The sequence below is a fragment of the Oryctolagus cuniculus genome, chromosome 1 (assembly GCF_051225735.1).
Source record: "Oryctolagus cuniculus isolate XC-2025 breed Fujian yellow rabbit chromosome 1, ASM5122573v1, whole genome shotgun sequence".
NCBI lineage: Eukaryota > Metazoa > Chordata > Mammalia > Lagomorpha > Leporidae > Oryctolagus > Oryctolagus cuniculus.
The window spans coordinates 204189975-204211778 of record NC_142867.1 but is presented as its reverse complement, the minus strand read 5'-3'; the positions used below and the strand labels follow the sequence as shown (position 1 = coordinate 204211778).

Genomic DNA, 21804 nt, shown 5'->3' with positions numbered 1-21804 from the left:
CCTGCCTTAGACAAGAATCATCCCTTTGTCCACTGTAACCATGTTGTGTACGCTACCTGCCAGTTAAGTCATTTATAGTGACTGGCCTCAGTTATGAAATAAATTGTCAAGGTATCACACAGTACTTTTGTTCAGATCACTCGCAGTTATCTCACTTCGTGTTACCACGCAGGCATTGCATCACATCTCACATCATTTTAAGAGGAGGGGGGTAAAGCAAAATAAAATATTTTGAGAGGGAGAGACCACATTCTCAGTGTATTGCGATTGTTCTGTTTTATTGTTAGATATTGTTAGTCTCTTGCTATGCCTAATTTATAAATTAACTATCATAAGTATGTGTGTATCAGAAATGCAGTATGTAGGGTACAATACTGTCTCTGATTTTAGGCTTCTGCTAGGAGCTTTGAAACATATTCAGGACACCTGAGGGGTATTCAGACTTGGTTATTTGGCAGACATTTTCATTAGAATGAACAGAGTAGAGTAAGCTTATCAGTTCCAGGAAAACAACTGATACTTGTTGGCAGTGATAAAATTTGGGTTTGAAAGCAAAATATTTGTTGTTTTGGAGAACTTCTATCCATCACTATTGTTACATCACCTAACTTTGTCCCCCCCCCCCCTTTTTTTATTTGTTCTGAGATCATTTAGACTCTTGGGAATTTTTGGTGCAAAAATTTTATTTCATTTTTTTTTTAATTAATTTATTTGAAAGGCAGAGCTACAGAGAGGCAGAGAGAGGGAGAGCAAGAGCGAGATCTTTCATCTGCTGGTTCACTCCCCAGTGACTGCCCTTAAGGGCCAGGGCTGGGCCAGGCCAAAGCCAGGAGCCAAGAGCTTCATCCAGGTCTCTCTCTTAGTGAAGGGGCCCAGGTGCTTATTTTGGCCATCCTCCTTGCTTTCCTAGTTGCATTAGCAGGATGCTAGATCGGGAGTGGAGCAGTGGTGGCAGCTTTACCTGCCACACATCACAGTGCAACCCCATATTTCTCCATTTGTTAACAAATAGTGTGATATTCTGGTTTGAGCAAAATGACAAGAACATTTCACTGTTTTGGGGTTTCCATTGCTGTGTTAAAAAGTCAGCTTTGTGTTGACTTTGCTGTTGATACTTTTAGAAAGTAAGCTGATTTGGGGCTGGTGCTGTGGTGCAGCACATGAAAGCCCAGGCCAGCACTGGCATCCCATCTGGGCTTTGGTTTGAGTCCTGACTGCTCTACTTCTGACCTAGCTCCCTGCTAATGCACCTGGGAAAGCAGTGGAGGATGGCCAAGTCTTTGGGCCCCTGCATCCACGTGAGAAACCCAGAATCTCCTGGCTCCTGGCTCCTAGCTTTGGATGGGCTTGGCTTCAGCAGTTGTGGCCATTTCGGGAGTGAACTGATGGATGAACACCTCTATCTTTTTGTCTCTACCTTCCTTTTTTTTTTTTTTTTTTAAGATTTATTTATTTATTTGAAAGTTAGAGTCACACAGAGAAAGAAGGAGAGGCAGAGAGAAAGAGAGGTCTTCGATCTGCTGGTTCACTCCCTAGTTGGCCACAATGGCCGGAGCTGTGCTGATCAGGAGCCAGGAGCTTCCTCCAGGCCTTCCTATGTGGGTGCAGGAGCCCAAGGACTTCTACTGCTTTCTCAGGCCATAGCAGAGAGCTGGATTGGAAGTGGAGCAGCCGGTTCTTGAACCGATGTCCATATGGGATGCTGTCACTGCAGGCGGTGGCGGCTTACCCGCTACGCCACAATGCTGGCTCCCTCTATCTCTCTTTGTAACTCTTTCAAATAAATAAATCTTTTTTTAAAAAAAGCTGTTTTGTTTTTCCTGAAATTGTACTATTTTTCAGTTTTTGCAGTTTCACAAGGATATGTACAGTGAAATGTCTTTTTCCCTTGTCAAAGCCAAGTTGCTTATATTTCTGTGGGTTTAGTTTGGATTTCCTTTTTTATTTTCCTTTTATTATTTCCTTTATTATTTTCAGTTAACTTATTGAAACAGATCCTGAATCTTGAAATGTCTTCAGTCAGTTCTAAAAAATTCTCATCTTTTGAAGAATGAGACCTATTTTACACTCAAGACTGATTTAATGTATGTTAGATCTACTTACTGAATCCATGAATCCATTGCTTACTTTTCTTTATCTCTTGTCCTCTAGTTTTTAATTCTTTAATTGTGTACAGTTGCGTCTGTCATACGTAAACCTGTTGAATTTTCTATTTTCATTTTTCAGTTCTGGAATTTCTGTCCAATTGTTATTTCACCATTTCTTGAGAAGACTTTTCTTTATCCATTGATTGCCTTTTTGCCTTGTTTTTGCTCAGGTGGCTATATTTTTATGGTTCTATTTTGGGGGACTCTCTGTTGCATTAACTTACTTGTATCTATTTTTTCACCAGTACTATGCTGTCTTGATTTATAGGTAAGTCTTAAAATAGGATAATGTGATTCTTTTAACTTTGTTTTACTCCAGTCTTGTGTTGGGTGTTTTGGGTCTTTGGCTTTTCTGTAATAGGCTCAGAATCAGGTTGTCAATAACTATAAAATAACTTGCCGGAATTTGGGAAGATTTATTCCTTGAACCACTAGGATGATGTAGAAATGGGATTAGGATTTATCTGAAAGCTATTTGTACTTCCAGTTCACCTTTACCCTGGAAGAGAAACCACTAAAAGGGTCCAGCATAAAGTAGGCATAATATATCTTTGGTAGGCCTTAGGCCTTGAATGCTTTTGAGATTTTAAAAACAGTAATTTAATATAACTTTTGAAGTTATTTACAGCAAGGGCATTTGGTTCTAATTCCCTGCCAGAAATTGAAGGTTCACCAGAGGCTTGCCTCCCTCATAGAATGGATGATATATATATAATATTTTAAGATTTATTTTTACTTATTTGAAAGGCAGAGTTACAGAGTGAGAGAGAAAGATCTTCCACCCGCTGGTTCACTCCTTAAATAGCCACAGTGGCTGGAACTGGATTCATCTAAAACCAGGAGCCAGTAACTTCTTCCAGGTCTCTCATGTGGGTACAGGGGTCCAAGGACTTGGGCCATTTTCTGCTACTTTGTCAAGCGCGTTAGCAGGGTGCTGGACTCAAACTGGAGCCCATGTGGGATGTCAGTGCTGCAGACAGCAACTTAATCCCCTTTGCCACAGTGATGGCCCCTAGAATTAGTCTTGAAATATTTGTATAAATTATTGGAGAAACAGAATGAACTCTTCCGGATATGCAGATACTCATTGAGACCTTCTACATAGTGATAAATTATACAGCTTTAGATAAATTTAGGGTAGATCTACTCGTGGAGAAGAAATGTTGCCCTATCAATGGTTTCATTCTCTCAATGAGAGAACTCCTGATTTTTAGTTGGACATAATAGCCACACAAAATAAAAGCTAGCTTGTCCAGCTTCCTTTGCAGCTAAGAGTGGTTGTGTGTGGGTAATTTTTTTTAAAGATTTATTTTATTTATTTGAAACAGTTAACAGAGAGGTAGACAGAGAGAGAGAGAGAGGTCTTCCATGAGCTGGCTTCACTCTCCAAATGGCCACAATGGCTGGAGCCAAGCTGATCCAGAGCCAGGAGCCAGGAGCTTCTTTTGGGTCTCCCATGTGGGTGCAGGGGCCCAAGTGCTTGGGCCATCCTCTGCTGCTTTCCTGGGCACATCAGCAGGGAGCTGGATCAGAAGTGGAACCCATATGGGATGCTGGCACTGCATTACAGTGCCACAGCACCAGCCCTGTGGGGAGCATCCGGACTGGACTGAGTTACTGGAATTAAGACTTATTCTATGCATCTGCTCTCCCACAATATGGCGCTGGGAGAGAAGAAAACAGCTTCTACACAGCTGCCTCCAGTTCAGCCAATAAACTGTAGGACTTGCTCCTGATTGGAGGAGAGCAGTGTACTCGGCGTGTGGGCAGCCGAGTTAGGATTGGCGGAGGAGGACTATAAAGGAGGAGAGAGACAACATGCACCAGGAACATCTAAGGGGAACATCTAAGGGAACACCTATGCAGCCCCCGAGAGAGCCAGCCGGCGGTGTGCCGCTCCCCTGCGGAAGTGGGGAAAGTGGCCAGGGGGAACCGCCCTTCCACGGAGGTGGAAGGGACAGTAGCCAACCCGGGAAGAACCAGCAGCAAACCCGGGGAGGGCCGAGCAGACAAAAGAACAGCGCAGGGTCCTGTGTCATTCCTCCACGAAGAGGGGGAGCGACATAATGGTGCCGTGACTCGGATATGAAGCCTAGGCAGGGTCTAGTGTCGTTCCTCCACGAAGAGGGGGAGCGACATAATGGTGCCGTGACTCGGATATGAAGCCTAGGCAGGGCTTAGTGTCGTTCCTCCACGAAGAGGGGGAGCGACAAGCCCCATTGTGAGTAATTTTTTTTTAATTTATTTATTTGAAAGAGTTACACAGAGAGAGAAGGAGAGGCAGAGAGAGAGAGAAAGAGGTCTTCCATTCGCTGGTTCACTCCCCAGATGGCCACAACGGCTGGAGCTGTGCCGATCCGAAGCCAGGAGCCAGGAGCTTCCTCCAGGTCTCCCACACGGGTGCAGGCGCCCAAGGACTTGGGCCATCTTCTGCTTTCCCAGGCCATCGCAGAGAGCTGGATTGAAAGTGGAGCAGCTGGGAGTAGAACCAGTGCCCATGTGGGATGCCGGCACTGGAGGCAGTGGCTTTACCTGCTACGCCACAGCACTGGCCCCATGAGTAATTTTTATAAAAATGCTCAGATTTCTCCTTCTAGTATCGGACTTGTATTTTGTTGGGTATTTTTTCCCGGGTTTATGGTACTTTAGGCTAAACTTAACTGAGGTAAAATTTATTTCTGCACCTCTCTGCTCCCTTATTTTTATTATCCCTGTCATCTTAGTCACCAGTGCTAGAATCCTTGGTGCATACCATTCCATAACTCCAGGAAGTTTCAAATTGATATAATTTTTATTTTTCTTATATATCTCCCTTCTAGAAGTCCATATAACACTGACCCTGGTTCTTGTCTTTGCCATCTGTTGCCTGGCTTAGGATAATGGCTGTACAACTGCTGTGTTGTTTATACAAGTCTATAACTCGTTTTCCCTTTCGCATCTCTGAAAGAAGCTTGCAGCCTTGTTATTTCCTTGACTTGAGAATTAGTTTTGGTGTCTTTGCTCTGACTCTTTGTAGTCTGTTCCCAGTTTACCTTTCCATGCACATTTGTCATTTCATCCTAGCATTTGAGCCTTGATAGCACCAAATTTATTTTTCTTCTCATTAGTAGTGCTTTTCACTACTGTGTCTTTGCTCAAGCCTAAGGTTATTTTCCTTTTAAAAGTGGTTAGAGATATTTAGATTTTCATCAACTTTACATCTTCTTAAACATGAGAGAAATGGGCTCTGCTGTTGAATAGTCTGAAAAGAGTATGATCCAAGTTGCAAAGTTTCTAAATCGAAACTATTGAAATTTCAGTGTTTAGAAGAAATGCTTTTTGACTATAATAAACTGATTTTAATATGTCAGTTACAAAATTAAGTCATTTCAGATCAGTTTTACTTAGATAAGTCTCCTGCTTCACACATGAGGAAATTGTGTCCATGATAAATGAGTGATTCTTTGAAATCAAATGGGAATTAGGGTAAAGCCAAGGTATACTGTGATGTCCATCCAAATATGAACATTGGCTTTAAAAAAATAATGTTCAAGTGTATTAGGATTTGCAAGTCATCTTGTCCCACAAATCTTTTAAGATTCCCAGGCAGTACTGTATGACCATTTATCTTTTGTGTAACAGTTTGAGTAATGAACTGAGCAGTATACATCCTAATTCAGGCCTTTCTTAACAACCTTAGTTTCATAATGAGTCGTTTATTTACAGAACTGTGGCCTAGACTTGCCTATATGATCTTTTTGGCAGTTGATTTTAGAAGGAAAAATTTTTTAATCCATTGATGGATTATTTTAAGTACCCTAGGTGAAGCAGGCATGGTAGATTTAACACTTTATGGATGTGTGTATGTCTTTGTTTGTTTTTAGCATCAAGCATTGCACGATTTTCTCCAATAACGTAGATCATCTCTTACTGAATTTAACACTGTCTGATATCATGGTCTCCTTGGCAAATGCCTCAACTTTGCAGAAAGATTCCAGTTGGATAGAAATGATCAGGAGATTTGTGACAGAGACCCTTGAAGATGGCTCTAGGCTAAATAGTAAGCAGCTGAACAGATTGCTTGGAGTATCGTGGAGGTTAATACAGATACAACCCAACAGAGGTAGGTGATGCTGCTTTATCCGTTATTTAAGAGAGGAACTCTTATGCATGCTATTTAGAGTATAGTGCTGAAATGATGACTTCAGACATTTCCTGTAGTTAAAGTAATTACATTCAACCCACAAAAGATAGCTAGCCTAATTATTTATAAAGCATTGTCATTTGAGCACTGAAATCATTTATGGCTCAGGATGTCCCTTTCTCAGTGGGTAGAAATTGATTAAGATTTCTATTTTCTGATCTGGTTGCCTAGAAATTGAGACTTTTCTTTTGATTCGCGTGGAATGAATCTTGCTTTTTTTTCTTGCTTGAGGTTAAGTTACATTGTCAGTTTTTACAGTGACTTATTAATTCAGAGCTTTCTTGTTTGGTACCCATCTGATTTACTACCTTTCTAATATCCTGTTTTTGTCACTCCTAGGTTTGTTGTACCTTTAGGAAATGTATATTGTAACTTCTGGTTGGTTTGACTTTGGTATGAACCATGCTAATGCTGTAGGATTTTCATTTCAGTCATGAATTTGGCTGAGATCTTTGACAGAGCAAAGTAAAGTGCTTGTATGAATACAGAGGAATTTTTGAAGAAAACTCTTGATTTATATGCAGAATTGTTTTTCTGTTTTTAGAGGCTACAGAGACTCTGATTAAAGCAGTATATACCTTATATCAGCAAAGGGGCCTTATCCTTCCAGTTCGAACTTTGTTGCTGAAGTTTTTCAGTAAAATCTATCAGAAGGAAGAACTACGATCTTACAGATTCAGGTAAAGTTTTGTTATTATTACTTTATTTTTAGTTTTGTTACTTTTCCTTTCTTTTTCTCTTGCTGAGCTGTTTTATAGTCTATCATTGAGTGGTTAAGTCCTTGGAGAAGATTGCTTTTTATTCTTTTTGATTACATTTAAGAAACAATAGAAAATTTTATAAGTATGCGTATATAATAGTGCCAGTAAATTTGATGCCTGTTTCTGAACACATGCAAGATTGTTTACACATATACTTCTACCTGCCCAGTGCTAAAAGGCACTTGGAACAACCCTAACAGTCTGAATTTTTACTTTTCCTTTCTATAAAAATTATCGAGATTTAGTTAGTAGCTCTTTGTGACATACTGTGTCATATGGGATATAAGTGAGGATAACAGAAGGTTAGAAAGTTTCTAACTTAGTTTGGTGCTATCAGATGAGATTACACAGGGAGTAATGAGAGAACATGAGAGAAATGGGCTCTGCTGTTGAATAGTCTGAAAAGAGTATGAATTAGGAAGAGTAGGAATTAATTTTTTGATGTGAGTTTCACATTTCCTGAGGGCAGACAGAAAGCTGTCAGGGTGGAAAATACAAATTTGGGATACTTCAACCTATGTAGGAAGTTACTGAAAAATATTCTGGTCTTTATTATAAGCCAGGTGCTTTTTATAATTAAGCTTCATAATTCTCGTAATGCTACTGTGAGGTGGGTACTCTTACTCCCATTTTATAGAAGGAAACAGAAGCTTAGGTTAAATAAATTGGCAAGTATCATGCAGCTAATTGGTAGCAGAGCTGAGACTTAAGTTGTCTGAGATAAAAAAGTCCATGCTTAAATTGCTAAGCTGTTGGGACAGCAAACAATGTTTGCCATTACACAGCGTTAGAGCTTTGGCGGTATCCTAAAGAACTAAAATAACATGCAAGTTGAAACCATTTTGTGTGTTGGCATCTTAAACTGATTGCATTAATCTGTTAATGGTGATTGACACTAATGAGGAAAGTTTTCAGTGAGTTATGTATTATCTATGTCCTTTAATGTAATAAATACTATTTAAATAGCACCTAAAATTACATGAACTTTGAATTTAGTGGATAAAGCCTTGGAAACTGGAGTAAATGATGCTGGCATCTTGTAGGATTTCAGATGTGTGTGAATACATGTTATTGGTGTATAGTTAGTCACTTTATGGTAGATATGTTAAATATTTTTTGTTTAAATTTATTTTCCTTGTCTTTGAAAATTACATTTTGTTGTTCCTTGGCCTTTCTAAGATACCGTAGTAAAGTGTTATCACGTTGGTTGGCTGGTTTACCATTGCAACTTGCTCATCTTGGCTCCCGAAACCCTGAGCTTTCTACACAGCTTATTGATATCATTCATACTGCTGCAGCAAGAGCAAATAAAGAATTACTAAAAAGTTTACAAGCTACTGCTCTCCGAATCTATGGTAAGAGTTTGTTTAATGCTGTAGGTAGTCACTGATCTGTTGTGATCAAGGAAAGAGGTTTTTAAGGAGAGATGTTTAGATCTTTGTATTAATTTTTTTTTTTTTTTTGGACAGGCAGAGTTAGAGAGAGACAGAGAGAAAGGTCTTCCTTCTATTGGTTCACCCCCCAAATGGCTGCTACAGCCGGCGCGCTGCGCCAATCCGAAGCCAGGAGCCAGGTGCTTCCTCCTGGTCTCCCATGCAGGTGCAGGGCCCAAGCACTTAGGCCATCCTTCACTGCCTTCCCAGATCACGGCAGAGAGCTGGACTGGAAGAGGAGCAACCTGGACTAGAACCCGGGGTGCCTGTGCCACAGTTGGAGGATTAGCCTAGTGAGCTGCTACACCCGCCTTTGTATTACTTTTTAAAGTTTAATTTTTTGAGACACTGAAACAGACACAATGACATAGACCACGAAGAGCACTCCATTTGTTGGTTCACTTCAGCTGGGGCTGAAGCCAGGAGCCAGGAACAAAATCCTGATCTTCCACATAGGTGATAGGAATCCAATTACTTGAGCCATCATTGTGACTTCTCAGGATCTTCATTGACAGGTGGAGTCAGGAGCCACAACCAGGTAGCAAGCCCAGACACTCTGATAAGGGATGTGAGCAACTTAACTGCTAGGCCCTTCCCAAGAGGAGCTCCTTAGATTTGCCTTTGCTGAAATCTAAATTAGTTATACCGTGGGTAAATTGACAAAACAACATCAAACAGTAAATTAATTTTCAGTAGTATTATCTATTAGAATAGAGTTAATACTTGTAGATGTTTGTTAATATCTTAAGTTGTCTTTGTGAACATCTGCTATTCATAAGTTCAAAACCAATCAGATATTTTTAAAAAAATTCCATAATGTTTCTTAGATGAATATCTTGTATGACTTCCTTATATTATTATTATTTATTCATAAATGGAAATGTAATATTTAAAATAATGACATGTTGAATATACATAATGTATACATACATCTCTAATTTGCATTTATTGGGATATAATCTAAAATTATAAAATACAAAAAACATCAATTTTAAAATTCACTATCTTATGATGAATGGTGACTTTTAAATCCACTTGTATTACTCAGATTGTGTTATTCTGTCACCACTATTTAATTCTAGAACATTTTCATCACTCCAACACTCCAAAAAGAAACCCAGAATCTATTAGTCCCTCATTCCCTCTTTGCCAGAATCCCTGGAATTCACTGATCTACTTTCTGTTCCTATGTCTGTTTTGAGTATTGCTTACAAATTAAATTATATAATATGAGTCCTTTTGAATCTGTTTTTTTTAAACTTGGCATAATAGTTTTACTGTTTATCATATCGTAGCAAGTACTTGTGCTTAATTCCTTTTTACAGCTGAATAGTATTTGTTGTATGGATTTCCACTTGTAACAAGACACTCGTATTGTGAATTATTACAGTCTTAAATAAATTTTTAAATTAAGTTCTTGGTTTTACTTTAGGAAATAGTTTAACCATCCCAACATGAGTGCTTTATGATAACAACTTTTTAGTATGTTGATTTAATTGACACCAAACATAACATTAATCTCTGGTTTGCATATTTTTTATACTTAATTTAATGTCTTCCTGCCCCACTAGATCCACAGGAAGGCACTGTGGTGGTTCTCCCTGCAGAGTCTCAGCAACATTTGGTTCAGCTTGTATATTTTCTACCCAGTCTGCCTGCTGATCTGCTTTCTCGGTTGAGTCGTTGTTGTGTTATGGGAAGACTCAGTTCAAGTTTGGTTGCTATGCTTATTGGGATACTGCACATGAGGTATTATGCACAAATGATCTGTATTTTGAGTATATAACCTTTTTTTCCTCTTACTAATCATTTGTGAAATGCAGAAGGCTTTTAAAATCATGTACTGCTGCTATTTCTTTTAAGGTGAAAGTTGGCAACTGTTCACTAGGGTAAGACTTTGAGATTACTTGCTTAGTGATTTTTTTGTAAGGTAGATTGGAATAAGGGATGAAATTGTGTTACTCAAAGCATGTTGTACGCATTCATTGGCAGGTGAGAGTGCTGTACTTAAAATTTTTGGTGTTAGGAATTGCTACTAGACCTTCCTTTCAGGGTGCTCAGAATTTAGTGTAGCTTATGAATTAAACAAGCTTGTGGATTGAGAGCAGGGGTCACTTCAAATTTTTTTCATGGAATAGTATACATAACATAATAATCTAACATTTTAACTGTTTTTAAGGACGTGTAGTTCATTGGTATTGTCCCGAGCTCTTTCATGATCCCAAATTGAAATTCTGCTTATTAGGCAGTAATTCCTTCCTTTCTCCTCCCCCATCTTGTGGTAACTACTGTTCTGTTCTGTCTATAAGTAGAATCATACAGTATTTTTCCTTTTTTTTAAAGATTTATTTTATTCGAAAGTATTATGGGGCAGGGAGAGGGAAACTAAGAGAGTACTTCTATATCCTGGTTCACTCCCCAAGTGGTGGGGCCAGGCCAAAGCCAAGAGCTTCTTCCATGTCTCCCACGTGGGTAACAGGAACCCAGGCACTTAGGCTGCTTTCCCAGGTGTGTTAGCAAGGAGCTGGTTTGGAAGTAGAGCGGCTTGGACTTGAACTGGAGCCCGCATGGGATGCCAGCTCTGCAGGCTGTGGTTTAACTTGCTCTGCCACAGCACTGGCCCCAGTGTTTTTCCTTTTGGGTCTTTTTTTCACTTGGCACAGTGGCTCATCATGTTGTAGCATGTATCAGAATTGCATTCCTTTTTTAAGCTGAGTAATATAATTCAGATACAGATATACTAAATTTTATTTTATCAGTTCATCTGTTGATGGACATTTGAACTTTTACTTTTTGGTCATTATGAATACTTTTATGAATGTGGTATATATAAATATCCTTTTGAGACCCAGCTTTCAATTTCTTTGGTTATTTTCTCAGAAGTGGAATTTCTGAATCAATAATAATTCTGTGTTTAATTTTTTGAGGAACCACCATACCATTTTCCACAGTGGCTGTACCATTTTCCTGAAAGATTTTATAATTATTTCATATTGCCAGTGTTGAACATATCTTCAGACACTTTGTATCATTGTACTATTTAGCAATATTTATTACTGGTTGTGGTTTCTCGTCAGAGTCTGATGTTTTAGGCAGAAAATTAAATCTAGGCTATACCTGAAAACTATGGTTAAAGATGAGTTTGGTTTTACAAATCCTCTATCCAGGAAAGTAGCAGTAGCTCATCGTCTTAATAGACTGCTGTTGCCAGTCTCTGAATACAAGTATAGAACAGATATTTGACTGTATATGTTATGCCCAGATCGTTATATCCCCGCAGAGACCCCCAAAGAGTCCATCACACCGAACTGCAAAAGCAAGGTTTATTCCGGAGTACAAGCCAGGACAGGGACCCCATCCAACCAACCGGCACAGCGGAGGAAGGAGTGAGGCCCCAGTCTTTGTTAGGGAGAGTTTTTAAAGGAAAAAAGGGCTACATCAGAAGGAAAAAAGAGTTACATACAGCATGGAAGCTCTGGGTACAGGGAGTTACAGCGGGGGCTTATAGCAGGGAAGCTTTGGGTACAGGGAGTTACTTTGTTTAGCAATCTCTACTGTGCTGTCCTTGGTCTACCGAGCTAGCTGTCCCTGGTAAGCTTTGATATCTCTGGAATGCCTGAATGCCTGCTTTTACAAGGACTCGGGTCTGCTATGGGAAACGGAGACTGCTTTTTTTTATTTTTTTTTTTTATTTTTATTTTTTATTTATTTTTTTTTTTTGACAGGCAGAGTGGACAGTGAGAGAGAGAGAGAGAAAGGTCTTCCTTTGCCGTTGGTTCACCCTCCAATGGCCGCCGCGGCCGGCGCGCTGCGGCCGGCGCACCGCGCTGATCCGATGGCAGGAGCCAGGAGCCAGGTGCTTTTCCTGGTCTCCCATGGGGTGCAGGGCCCAAGCACCTGGGCCATCCTCCACTGCACTCCCTGGCCACAGCAGAGGGCTGGCCTGGAAGAGGGGCAACTGGGACAGAATCCGGCGCCCCGACCGGGACTAGAACCCGGTGTGCCGGCGCCGCAAGGCGGAGGATTAGCCTAGTGAGCCGCGGCGCCGGCCCTTTTATTGTTTTAAAATGGAGTCACTTTGGCTCTTCATATACACTAGAAATATGCTTCATAACTGGCAATACCTTTCCTTTTAGCAAAAGAGAGCCATGTGTAATATGTTGTTTCTATGTGAAAATTCAGGATTTATATCTTCTGTATGTGAATTAGACTTGGTCATGTTTTAAAGTATTTTAAATATTAATTGGTTTTCCATGTTTTTCTTGGCAATAAAAATATCACACTTTTTGTAATAGAAGCATTTATTTGTAGGTCTTTAAAAAATGAAGTATTACTTTTCCTAGAATTTAAGTGGTTTATTAACTTGTCTATCTATTAACTTCCAGTAGAGGGCACTCCATTTCTTAGCTATAACTTAACATTCAGGTAAAAGCACCTTTTGAATATTTCTTGAAAGTGATTTTCTTCAGAAGCTGCAATTAATATCTTTATCACCAGTTTTGATTCACTTACGCTTAATAACTTTTGTCAAGGGTTTGCAGAAGTCTTTTTTACGTTTAAAAAAATTTTAAATTTATTTTCATTTTTCGCTGTATTTATGTAAAAGGAACAGATTTCTTGTATTTCATGTATACAGTTTTAAGAGCATAATGGTTCTTCCTACCCTATTCTTCTTCCCTCCTCACTCCCATCTGTCTTTTTTTCTTATTTTTTTAGTTTTTACCCTGAGGAATTGTGAGAATTGGAATACTGACAGTAATTGCCTGTGATCATTAAGTAGAGAGCACACTGTCATTCCAGTTAAAAATCCACCAGGGGTTGGCATTTGGCACAGTGGTTGAAATGCCACTGCATAATATATCAGAATACCTGGGTTCAAGTCCTGGCTCCATGTCTAATTCCTGTTTCTTGCTAACACACACCTTGGGAGGCTGGCTGCAGGTGATGGCTAAAGTGGTTGGGTCCCTGCCACCTACATGAGAGACCATAATTGAGTTCTGAGCTCTGAATTTTGGCTTGGTCCAGCCCAACTGTTGCCAGCATCTGGGGAGTGAACCAGTAGAAGGGTAGTCTCTTAACTCTGTTTCTGGCTCTCTGTCACTGTACCTTTCAAATAAGAATAAATTTTTAAAAATGGCCTATTTAGGCCGGTGCCGTGGCTCAATAGGCTAATCCTCCACCTAGTGGTGCCGGCACACCGGGTTCTAGTCCCATTCGGGGCGCTGGATTCTGTCCCAGTTGCCCCTCTTCCAGGCCAGCTCTCTGCTGTGGCCTGGGAAGGCAGTGGAGGATGGCCCAAGTGCTTGGGCCCTGCACCCCATGGGAGACCAGGAGAGGCACCTGGCTCCTGGCTTCGGATCAGCATGTTGTGCCGGCTGCAGCAAGCCAGCCGTGGCGGCCATTGGAGGGTGAACCAACGGCAAAAGGAAGACCTTTCTCTCTGTCTCTCTCTCTCTCTCACTGTCCACTCTGCCTGTCAAAAAAAAAAAGGCCTATTTAGACTTGAAAAATTTTTTAATTCTATCAGATTGAAGGTTTTTGTTTTTAGTGTTACATCATAGTCTTAATAGATTTCTGTCTCTGTAAATATATTTTTCTCATTTAGGGTTATCTCTCTTTAAAAAGAATACAAAAGGGATTTCAGCTTTGGGACAATGGCATTATCATCTATTTCATCGCTTTTCCTGGGGTCAAAGTTTAATGTTTGGCACCTTCAAATATATCTTGGGTTACTTTTTCCTCTCCAAAATACCCCTTTCCTTGACCTTGACTACAAAATAGCTAATGTGTTCATTATCTCCCATCTATGCCATTGTAACTCTTGCCTCTCAATTCCATGCATTTTGCATACTGTTGCTAGATGAATTCTTCTGAAATACTCCACTAGTCATTTCTGAATTTTTATTTTGTTACGTTGAGCTGTGATAACAAGTTTAAATCAATTTTTTGTACTCTGATGCCCTGCTGTCTCTATTGAATGTGTTTCTTTTAAGTATAGATAGCAGAGTACAACCTAAGCAGGATGTTCACCATGTGAAAAAACCATTAGCCTGAAATTGTGTATGTTTATTTTCTTTTAGATTTAAAAAGCATATTTAGATTTGCTGCCCCTACTCTTTACTTGCCTACTTACAGTTTCTTAGGATTTGACTTTTCCCCTATACCATTCTCCTTGTGTTGTTCCATAATTGATATCCAGTGGCCTTTTCTGTACCTCTTTGCCCTTGGTTTATTTATAGTTGGATTGGGGGAATGTAAAGCGTAAGTATGGAAAAGTAATCTACAGTGTAAGATTAAAGTCTCTGTGGGGGGAAAAATTGCTTGGAATAAGAACATTTGGCTTGTGCTTTAAGTAGGATGAACAGATAATCTACTCTGCCAGGAACAGTTCTAATTTACCCTTCTGCCCCAAGATAACTAGTAATAGCACTTTTTCTCTGTTCTGCATTGTATGGTATGTGTGGTCATAGTTTTAAAGACAGTATTGCTTGTCGTTCATATTAGCCACTGGGTGGCACCACTGCTTCCTGTTTTTATGGGGGTTCAAGAAGATGTTAGAATTTTTCTAACCACTCTTTTATTCCTTTCTACTGAGCATCTGTGCCTTTTTATAACCTCCCAACTTGTGATAATACCTTCACAAACCTTTGCTTATTGCCTGGCAGTGATAGTCGGAAGGGTGTTTTCATTATTTTTACCCCCCTCAATTTAAGAATATTAATAAATACAAATGTACTTTCTATAGTGATTAGATTATTAAACACTAGTAGGTCAATTTAGAAACTCAGTTTTTTTCTGATATTTATTCAGATGTCCATGATTAAAATTTGTAATTTCAGTTTATTAAATCTAACCCTTCTCAGTCTGTTTTGTTTATATCCATGTTTGACATTTGCTCTCTTCCTAGCCTTCCCTTGAAAGGAGTTTTTTCTTTTTAAAAATGTATTTATTTTAGAGAGAGCTCCCATCTCTTGGCTCACTTACCAAATGCTCACCCACAGTAGCTTGGAGCTCAATTCACATGGGTAGCAGGGACCCACCCACTTAAGCCATCACTCTGTCTCGCGTGGTATATGTTGGTGGATAACCTAGAATTTGGAGTGGAGCCAGGACTGGAACCCAGGCACTCTGATGTGGGATGCAAGTGTCCCAACTGGTGGCTTAACTGCTAGGCCAAATACTCTCCCAGCAGCAATTTTTAAAGAAGTTACTGGAAACTGAACTTGTGTCAGGAACCAAGTAATTCTCATTTAATGAGAAACTACTTTACATTTAGCTATTTTGAGTCTTCTGCCAATACCTTAGCTGTACTGTTGTGAAATAGAAATAGTAAAAAAATGAAAAAGCAGAACTTCAGCTTGGCTCTTTGGACTCATTTTCAAGTGGGGTAGAAATTTGTATTATACCATGTATGTAGATCAGTTACACTTTTAACGAAACTTTACATAAGTATGTTAGAATTTTAAATTTTTATATTGTACTGAACCTCTTATATATGAAAGTAAAACAGTATGTACTATGGATTTGTTTTAAGCTATTAAATCAGATTGTTTTTAGTAAGGAAAAATGAATATATACTATGCTATCTTTGATTTTATAAAGTTTTTAATCACTTTTGTTAATAGTTCTCCCATTGTTTTTTATAGATCGTCATTTTCTGGATGGAAGTATTCAGTTAATGACTGGTTGATCAGTGATGTGGACTATATCAGCTTCTTATTTTCCACACTTGCAGGTAACTATATTCACTTGCAGAGAAAAAGCTACTATGAGTCACTATTCTTCTAAGATCTACAGTCTTACCTGTTTGACTATAGGTTTTGTTTTGTTTTGTTTTGTTTTATTTTTGACAGGCAGAGTGGACAGTGAGAGAGAGAGAGAAAGGTCTTCCTTTTGCCGTTGGTTCACTCTCCAATGGCCGGCGCGCTATGGCCGGCGCACCGTGCTGATCCAATGGCAGGAGCCAGGTGCTTCTCCTGGTCTCCCACGGGGTGCAGGGCCCAAGTACTTGGACCATCCTCCACTGCACTCCCTGGTCACAGCAGAGAGCTGGCCTGGAAGAGGGGCAACCGGGACTAGAACCCGGTGTGCCGGCGCTGCAAGGTGGAGGATAGCCTAGTGAGCCACAGCGCCGGCCCTGACTTTAGGTTTTAAAGATGACTATATAGTCTGCCTATCTTGGAATGGTTTTTATTTTGATTAATAAGTGGGAATCTGGAAAAGGAAGACCTTTCTCTCTCTCTAATTCTGCCTGTCCAAAAAAAAAAAAAAAAAAGTGGGAATCTTTGAAAGAATGTTTATACCCTATGTTATCAGGTGCCTCAAAGAAGGTGATAGATGGCTCACCTTTAAATTTCTCATAATCAAAAACTTGAGGATCATTTGAATGTCACTTGGTATCTGATTGGCTCTTTTTAAAATAGCCAGAGAAAATACCACTATAAGCTTAAAAAAAAAAAAGATTAGCAGAATATCCATTTTAAACATTTTAAAATATTCAACTTGGGCCAGCACCGTGGCTCAATAGGCTAATCCTCCACCTGTGGCGCCGGCACACCGGGTTCTAGTCCTGGTCGGGGCGCTGGATCCTATCCCAGTTGCCCCTCTTCCAGCCCAGCTCTCTGCTGTGGCCCGGGAGGGCAGTGGAGGATGGCCCAAGTGCTTGGGTCCTGCACCCGCATTGGAGACCAGGAGAGGCACCTGGCTCCTGGCTTCGGATCAGCGCAGTGCGCCGGCCGCAGCGGCCGTTGGAGGGTGAACCAATGGCAAAAAGGAAGACTTTCTCTCTCTCTCTCTCTCTGTCTCTCACTGTCCACTCTGCCTGTCAAAAAAAAAATATTCAACTTGATTTATGAATAATATCACATTTTGATTATTTGTTTTCTGCATTCCATTTAAGATAACTTTTTTTTTTTTTTTTTTTGAGACTGTGGGGGAGTGGGGATAGAGAGATTGATCTTCCATCTGCTGGTTCACTCCCCAGTGGCCACAACAGCCAGGGCTAGGCCAGGCCAGAGCCAGGAGCTTCTTCTAGGTCTCCTACATGGGTGCTGGAGCCCAAGCACTTATGTGGGCCATCCTTCATTGCTTTCCCAGGTACATTCGCAGGGAGCTGGATCAGAAGTAGAGCAGCCAGGATCCTTATGGGATGTCAGTTTTGCAGGCCACAGCTTTAGCTGCCACCACAACACTGGCCCCTATTGTGTTATTTCAACTGGTCACTTTGTACTTGGATGATAATGAGATTCTTTGATTTTCTGAAGATTTGAGATAAGGAGAGTTAGTTAAGATCTTGTTGATATGCAAAATGAACTTGATAGTTACTATAGTGAATCTAGCAAGATATTTTAAAAGCTAAGTGCATCCCATATTGGCGCCTGTTTGAGACCTCAGCCGCTCCACTTCTGATCCAGTTCTCTGCTGTGGCCTGGGAAAGCAGAGGAAGATGGCCCAAGTACTTGGAACCCTGCACCACATGGGAGACCTAGAAGAAGCTCCTGGCTCCTGGCTTCTGATTGGCAAAGCTCTGGCCATTGCAACTATTTGGAGAATGAATCAGCAGATGGAAGATTCATTCTCTCTCTCTCTCTCTCTCTCTCTCTCTCTCTCTCTCTGATTCTCTGTGAATAAATAAATAAATCTTTAAAGAGAAAAAAGGGTAAATGTAAACCCTTAAATGTTTACTTGGCATTTTTTGAATCTACATATTTGAGGTTGGAGGTCTTTATGGTTTAATCATCCCATCAAAAAGTTGTTACTTGTTTTAGAATGTTCCTTAGGAGTCAGTATTGTTATGTGGCTATCATACTAGTTGATACCTTTTTAGGTTTTACTCAATGAAAATAGTGACCTGAACATCAAAGCAGAAAGCTAGGGTTTGGCCATGTCAGTGGTATTCTGATCATTTTGAGAGCTACCTTTTAGGAGGAAGGCTGGCAAATTGCCTGCATAGGTTAGGCCAAATGCATAGGATTTTTGAGGGAATCAGAATATATGTTGTCAAAATTCAAAGGACATTAGGAGGATAGAGAAATTTTAAAACATGAAATGACTTTATTCTATGTTTTTAGAAACAAATGTGTAGTGCTCGGTACATACTTGTACATACTTGTAAGTGGAGGAGTAATAATGAATGTATCATTGCTTTTACTTGCTCATTTGCTTTTTCCCCTCCTCTGATTGTTTTATTTATTTTAAGTGATTTATTAACTTATTTGAAAGGTGGAGTTACAGATAGAGACAGAGGCAGAGAGAGAAGGAGAAGTCTTCTATCTGCTGGGTCACTCCCCACATGGCTGCAGTGCCCGTGGTGGGCCATGCTGGAGCCAGGAGCTTCTTCCAGGTCTCCCAATTGGTGGCAGGGGCCCAAGGACTAGGACCATCTTGTGCTGCTTTCAGGCACATTAGCAGAGATCTGGATTGGAAGTGGAGCAGCCAGGACTTGATCTGAATTAGAAGTAGAGTGCCCATATGGTATGCCAATGCTGCAGGTGGCAACTCTACCCACTATACCACAGAGCCAGCAGCTACGATTTATTGTTTGAAAAGCAGAGTTAGAGAGAGATTGATCTGTCTTCAAACCACTGGTTCATTCCCGGGTAGCTGCAATAGCCAGGGCTGGGCCAGGGCAAAGCCAGGATCCAGAATCATTTTCTGGGTCTCCCACATGAGTGGTAAGGACTCAGCGAGATTTTTTTTTTTTTTTTTTTTTAAGATTTTATTCATTCACGGGGCCAGTGCTGTGGTGTAATGGGTGAACCAGCGAATGGAACACTTCTCTCTCTCTCTCTCCCCCTCTCTCCCTCTCTCCCTCTCTCCCTCTCTCCCTCTCTCCCTCTCTCCCTCTCTCCCTCTCTCCCCCTCTCCCCCTCCCTCCCTCCCTCCCTCTCCTGGTTAGCTCTGCCTTTCAAATGAATAAATAAATCTTAGGAAAAAAGATTTATTTATTCGTTTGAAAGGTAGAGTTACAGAGAGAGATCTTTTTTTTGAAAGTTATTTATTTATTTGAAAGCTGGAATTACAGGGACAGAGGCAGGGAGGGGGGAGAGAGAGAAAGAGAAGAGAGAGGTCTTCCATCCACAGGTTCACTCCCCAAATGGCTGCAATGGGTGCAGCTGTGCTGATCTGAAGTCGGGAGCCAGGAGCTTCTTCTGGGTCTCCCATGTTGTTGCAGGGGCCCAAGGATTTGGGCCATCTTCTGCTTTCCCAGGCCATAGCAGAGAGCCAGATCAGAAGTGGAGCAGCTGGGACTTGAACCAGCGCCCATATGGGATGCCAACATTGCAGGCAGTGGCTTTACCCGCTACACCGCAGTGTCAGCCCCTCACTGAGTTTTACTGCTTTCTCATGCCGTTAGCAGGGAGCTGGATCAGAAGTGGAACAGCCAGGGCATGAACCAGCACCTGTATTGAATGCCGACATTGCAAGCGGTGGCTTATCTGACTGTGTCACAATGCCGTTCCTATTGCTCATTTCTTTTTAACACTTATTATTAACTAGAAAGATGATACTATTTCATTTTGTTGTAAGTAAAAAATGTTAAACCTTGTTTCTTGCTGTATTTTAGCTTGAGCTGTGTACGTACATCTGTTGTATGTATAATTACATGATTTTCACTGCCTTCATTGAAAAGTACTGCATGAAGTGCAGAAACTCAGCAAGATAGTTCAAACAAGGAGGTACTTGAAACATGTCATCTCTTTTTTCAGGGAATAATAAAGAATACCACTGCTCTGTTTTTTTTAATTGGCCTACTTTGTTACCTGCTTTAGGATTTTCAAAAGAGGAGTTGAGTTGGCTTCAGAGCCTTCGAGGAGTTCCTCATGTCATCCAGACCCAGCTTTCTCCTGTGCTGCTCTACCTTACAGATTTGGATCAATTTTTACACCACTGGGATGTCACAGAGGTAATAGTGGATTTTTTTTTTTTTTTTTAAAGATTTATTTATCCATTTGAAGGAGAGAGAAAGGGAGATCTTCATCTGCTGGTTTACTCCCCAGATGGCTGCAGTGGGCTGAGGCAGGCTGAAGCCAGGTGCCAGCAGCTTCATCCAGGTCTCACGCGGGTGCAGGGGCAAGCACTTGGGCCATCTTCTGCTGCTTTCCCAGGCCATTAGCAGAGAGCAGGATTAGAAGTAGAGCAGCCAGGACTCGAACCAGCACCCATATGGGATGCTGGTGCTGTAGGCAGAGGCTTAACCTACTGCACCACAGTGCCAGCCCTCCCCCCTCCCCCCGCAAAGATTTATTTCATTTATTTTAAAGAGGGGGAGAAAGAGATCTTCTGTATGCTGGTTCACTCCCCAAATGGCTGCAACAGCCAGAGCTGGGCTGATCTAGATCCAGGAGCCAGAAGCTTCCTCCAAATTTCCCATGTGGATGCAGGGGCCCAAGTACTTGGACCATCCTTTATTGCATTCTCAGGTTTATCAGCAGAGAGCTGGATGGGAAGTGGAGCAGCCAGGACTTGAACTGACACCCATATGTAACGCCAGCACTGTAGGCTGCCGCTTAATCTGTGCCACAACACTGGCCCCGGAATTGATTTCTTTGAAGATGACTTTTTAACAGAAAAGGTTACTAAAGCAGTTCCTTTGGTTTTAATAATTAATACGTAACTTACTTTACCTAAATTTAAAATCCTAATTCTTAAGATTTGAAGTTCAGCATTGAAATCTTTTTTTTTTTTTTTTAAAGATTTATCCTCTCCTTATTACTCATAGTGGTTGGTATTGTGTTTACTTGTAGGTTCTCCATGTATAATTTTTTTAAAAAGATTTTCATTTACTTTTTATTATTTGCAAGTCAGAATTAACACAGAGAAGGAGAGGCAAAGAGAGAGAGAGAGGTCTTCCATCCTCTGGTTCACTCCCCAATTGGCTGCAATGGCTGGAGGTGCGCTGATCAGAAGCCAGGAGCCAGGAGCTTCTTCTGGGTTTCCCACGTGGGTGCAGGGGCCTAAGGACTTGGACCATCTTTTATTGCTTTCCCAGGCCATAGCAGAGAGTTGGATCAGAAGTGGAGCAGCCGGGATTTGAACCGGCGCCCATATAGGATGCCAGCACTGCAGGCGGCGGCTTTACCTGCTACGTCAGAGCGCCGGCCCCCATGTATAATGGTTTTAATAAAAGTGAAAGGAAGTAATAATAAATTGAGTAGCCAACATAATCATTTAATATCTAATATTTTGTCTTATTCCATAGTAACAAAGAGCTAAAAACTGAGGTCAAGGTCGTGAATGCTAAGTTGTTCTAAAACAACTGAATTTAATGTATTTACCCC

The 21804-nt window shown here is 40.7% G+C and overlaps 1 protein-coding gene across 4 annotated transcripts in view; it reads left to right on the top strand.

The window, feature by feature from the left end:
• The window catches only part of TEX10 (testis expressed 10), a 64779-nt gene that overhangs the window by 26087 nt on the left and 16888 nt on the right, over positions 1-21804 (top strand). For all 4 annotated transcript variants that reach the window (XM_008260939.4, XM_089301125.1, XM_089301127.1 and 1 more), the window contains 6 exons: positions 6011-6249; positions 6875-7010; positions 8271-8446; positions 10096-10273; positions 16171-16259; positions 20296-20429. In XM_008260939.4, the coding sequence (XP_008259161.1) occupies positions 6011-6249; positions 6875-7010; positions 8271-8446; positions 10096-10273; positions 16171-16259; positions 20296-20429 (952 nt within the window). The remainder of the gene's footprint in view (positions 1-6010; positions 6250-6874; positions 7011-8270; positions 8447-10095; positions 10274-16170; positions 16260-20295; positions 20430-21804) is intronic.